The 4,276-nt window shown below is 52.5% G+C and overlaps 1 protein-coding gene across 1 annotated transcript; it reads right to left on the bottom strand.

The window, feature by feature from the left end:
• Positions 1-1,004: 1,004 nt before the first annotated feature.
• On the bottom strand, positions 1,005-3,539 carry LOC123396493. The gene has a single exon (XM_045091411.1). It carries the CDS (start codon positions 2,813-2,815, stop codon positions 1,181-1,183), a length of 1,635 nt encoding a protein of 544 aa, XP_044947346.1. The 5' UTR covers positions 2,816-3,539; the 3' UTR covers positions 1,005-1,180.
• Positions 3,540-4,276: the final 737 nt, after the last annotated feature.

Raw genomic sequence — 4,276 nt, 5'->3', positions numbered from 1 at the left:
TCTTGCTATCACATACTTCCTCTGTAAACTAATATAAGAGTGTTAAGATTACTAAAATAGTGTTCTAAATGCTCTTATATTAGTTTACGGAGGGAGTAGTTGTTTATCTTGTTTAGCATAAGTTGTTGATGCACATAGGTGATCCTAGTTGTTTTAGGTTTTGTGCTTGACAAATTAAATGTTAGTTTTATTTCGCATTTGTTCAAGCCTAAATAGTAATTATTTTAAAGCGCATATTCACCCGCCCTCCCTCTAGACAACATTCATGTCCTTTCAACTTGGTCAATAGGCTACTGCTTAAGAATAATATAAATTGGTAAATAAATACCCCAAAATTATTCTAAAATGATAATATATCAGCATGGAACAATAAAAAATTATAGATACGTTAGAGACGTATCACTCATATATCTTTTATCTCCACCATTTGTCGAACACATGGGAAACCGATTTGATAAGATCGTACTCCTATCTGTTGGGGCCTCCGGAGTCGCTCGCTCTCATCTCGTCGCCATTAGCCGCATTTGATGTGCCCTCCATTGGCATCCTGATTATACACATATATTTCTTTCTTTCTAAATAGATGTATATAGACATACTTTAGAGTGTAGATTCATCCTTTATTTTTAAATGTAGTTTATGATAAAATCTCTAAAAAGATTTATACTCCCTTCCCTTTGTCCCAAAATAAATCTTGAGCTTAGTACAATTTTATACTAGAGCTAGTACAAAGTTGGGACAAAGGAGGGAGTATTTAGGAACGAAGGGAGTACTTGCTGTCTGACCCTTCTTGTTTTCATCAAAAGACAAACTGTCCACATACTTGTTGACCATGGCACCAATACAAAAAATACTCCCTCCGTTTCTAAATATAAGTCTTTCTAGATGTTTTATTAATGGACTACATACGGATGTATATAGACATATTTTAGAGTATAGATTCACTTATTTTGTTCCGTATATAGACACCTAATGAAATATCTTAAAAGACTTATATTTAGGTACCGAGGGAGTAGTTTTCAATGACAGGATATACTCTGCAACCTGAAACATGCTGCTTCCCAAACAGCTACCCCCGCCACAAATTACAGAGTTATGTACAGTTCAGTATGAATCTTGTTGTCGTATGCATCTAAATCCTAAAACCATTTACAGAATCATCTTCAAATTCAACCCGTCCCTAAAGAATAGATCCCCTTGTGTACAGAAGGAGGAGCAAGGACACCATGGTGACCACATTGATCATCCTCCTCACCTTCTCCGCCCTCCACCTTCCACCAGACAATCTGTGGTCCACCATTTCTCCATTCAACGCCAACAAAGACGATCCATCCTCCTCTACCACGCCGATGGCATCAATCTTCTTCTCAACATGAACGGCATCGCATTGCGCGCATGTGTCGTCGTCTCCCGCCACCACAACCTGAACCACAGCCGGTGGAGCCATTTCGTCATGAACAACCACCACCAAGTGCCCATCTGATTTTGATGATCCCTCGTGATCCGACGCCGCAATCGCAGTCCTGTGTGCCGCGATGAGCAATGGCTCGTCGTTCGTGGTGGCGGCGGCGACGGCGTTCCTGTGGAAGAAGCTCTCGCCATCGATGTGGTAGCGGCTCGCCGTGCGTACCTCCTGCGCCAGCGCGCACGGCCAGCAGAACATCCACCGTGCGTAGTCCGTGGCCGACTTGGAGCCGCAGCACGCGGTGCTCCCCGGGAGCCGGAACTTCCTCCTCATCTGGACCCTCCAGTACCCGCCGTAGAGGAGGCCGCCCGCGCAGAGCAGCACGCCGGCGCCGCCGACCACGTCGCCGACGGCCACGTCGTGGACGTGGAGCGCCGTGACGCCCAACACCCACAGCGGCGCGAAGCACATGAGCGCGAACGTGGTGGCGTGCACGCACGCGTTGCCGAAGCCGAGCCTCTCCGCGTTCCACCCGAAGACGCAGAAGGTGCAGGAGAGGGAGAGGCAGCACCCCGCCGCCGCTTCCCCGCCGCAGTCGAACATGCCGCCCGCCCACTCCGGCTCGACCACCGCCACGGCGTGCGACGCCATGGTGGGGCATTGCTGTCTCAGCGAGGCGGTGTCGGAGCACGCGGCCAGGTCGCTGGACGGGTCTTTTCCCAGCGGGCTGCACACGGTGTACACGGCGGCGGCGACCGGCGCTCCGACGCCAAGCGCGACGAAGCCGTCCTCTGCGAGCTCGGGGCGGGACCTCTCGGTGAAGCCCCAGTAGAGCCAGCACAGCGCGTACTGGCAGACGACGGTGAGGTGGAGCAGCGCGACGACTACGGCCATGTGCGCGCGCTCGCCGCGGCGCGGCGGGCCGCCGCCCTCGCCGCAGTACGCGGCGCGGAGCTCGGCGGCGTCGCCGGGCATGCGCCAGCGGCAGAGCAGGAAGACGTGGTGGAAAAGGGCCGGGTGCTGGTAGAGGCTCATGAGCGTGAAGAGCGCGTTGAGCACCTGGTTGTTGACCTCGACCCAGTGGGTCCTCGCCGCCGGCGCCGGGAACGCACGGTCGAGGAGCCCGAGGAGGAGGAGCACGAGCATACCGCCGGAGGCGCCCACGCAGAGGAGCCAGAGTAACAGCGCGATGTTCATGGGGTGCTTGATCCACTCCGTGCACGTCGACCGCACGGAGCCCCAGTCCACGGCGGCCCCAACGGCCGACGTCGGGCCACCGCGTAAGAAACTGAGCCATTCTGGCCTAGGAGGCTTGGCTAGGAGGGGATCGCCCGGCGAGAGCGCGACGCGGTAGCTGGCGAGTAACGGGGCGCGCGCGGCGTCGCCATTGCTGTCGCGAGGAAGAAGCATTGCAGTTCGCGGAGCGCCGACGGCAACTGTCAGGATCTCAGTGGAGTACTCGTATGCCGTAGTGGATTGTTAAAAGTTGTTTTAAGTTTGGATCTGGAGTAAACGTGTTGGTTTTGCGGGAATGGAATCCATCAACCCCGGCTGCTGGCCTGCTGCCGTCGGATGGTCAGAGTTGGGTGCTGCTCGCTCTGCTACAGTTTACCAGGAGCTGCAGGGAAGGAACGTTCGCTACTCAATTCTGAACGATTAACTTTCCATAACAGTTATAGTACTAGCTATCGTCCAACTGAGAAAATTTCAATGGTGTGGTTTCAGCTGCCATTCTGGACTTGGTGAAAGATTTCTTCCCGGAGGAAGGGGCGAAGCCAAGAGTTCCTTGGCTGTCAATTGTCAGGGTGGTTGGGACTCGGGTGGACATGGGGTCCCTCGGAGATACACAGCGCAGCCAATCTGGCCTAGCTCATCCAAAGCAACAACAGTGATGTGCGCTGTGCCGTGGCGTGGAGATTGCTTCAGATGCAACGCGGGAGCATCCTGCCAATGCAAGGATGATTGGAGCAACTGCCTCAACTGAATGCACAGATAACTGGAATAGGTGATTCGTGTGTGGGGAGATGTACGAACTAGGAGCGTCTACACCCGGACTGGCAAACCACGGACATGACCGTGGACGCAGCCCGAACGGTTCTTTATATTTTGTTTCATTTATTCACCTGCCTTATATCCGGACTCTCAAATCCATATAATACACGTTCATCATCCGATACAAACTGTTCAAATTCAACAGTTTTAAACAAAAGCAAACGGTATCATACTTCAACCAAACGGACATGTCAAAATAAAATCAGTGTCCAACCGACAACTGCTCTCGGATCACTGTCCGGACGAGTTCGTCCATGCATCCTGCTCCGCCTGGGCATCCATCTACGTGTGCATTCGGGCTGCCTCCTTGGTCTGCATCCTCACAACGACCGCCGCCTGCATCCGGGCTGCCTCCATCACCTGCATCCTGGCCATTTGCTCCGCTGCCGCAGCCGTAGCCACCCTGACAGCCTTCAACGCTCTACGATTGTTGATCTCCTTCTTCCTGTCCACAAGCCATTTTCGGCATGTTCATCCAAAGTTCGTGAGCATGATTTTTTGCATCCTCTGCGTCGCGCGAGAGTTGCAACCCCTCCTTCTCGAGCTCAATGTCTTCAAATGTCTTGGCCTTCTACAGTATCCATTTGATCGCCGCCTTTTGCTTCTCCAACTCGATCTTCTCCCTCTCAATTTCAAGTCGCCTCTCAGCCCTCGTCCGATCCCACTCCATCATCTCCCTTTGCGCATCCAACATAAGCTTGTCCCTCTCCTCTTTCTTGCTCTCCATTGCCAAAAAATGCCCGTCCATGTGGACGATATTTTTGTAGCAGCGGCGTCACGGGAGATCCTTACCTTCTCCCACTTAGTTCCCATGAGTAG

This window comes from Hordeum vulgare, chromosome 5H (genome assembly GCF_904849725.1).
Source record: "Hordeum vulgare subsp. vulgare chromosome 5H, MorexV3_pseudomolecules_assembly, whole genome shotgun sequence".
Taxonomy (NCBI): domain Eukaryota; kingdom Viridiplantae; phylum Streptophyta; class Magnoliopsida; order Poales; family Poaceae; genus Hordeum; species Hordeum vulgare.
Note: the sequence above shows the minus strand (reverse complement) of the source record. Positions and strands in the feature narration are given on the sequence as shown.

Excerpts from the sequence above, each read along its gene's own strand:
- LOC123396493 (XM_045091411.1), bottom strand. The coding sequence starts at position 2,815 with ATGCTTCTTCCTCGCGACAGCAATGGCGACGCCGCGCGCGCCCCGTTA.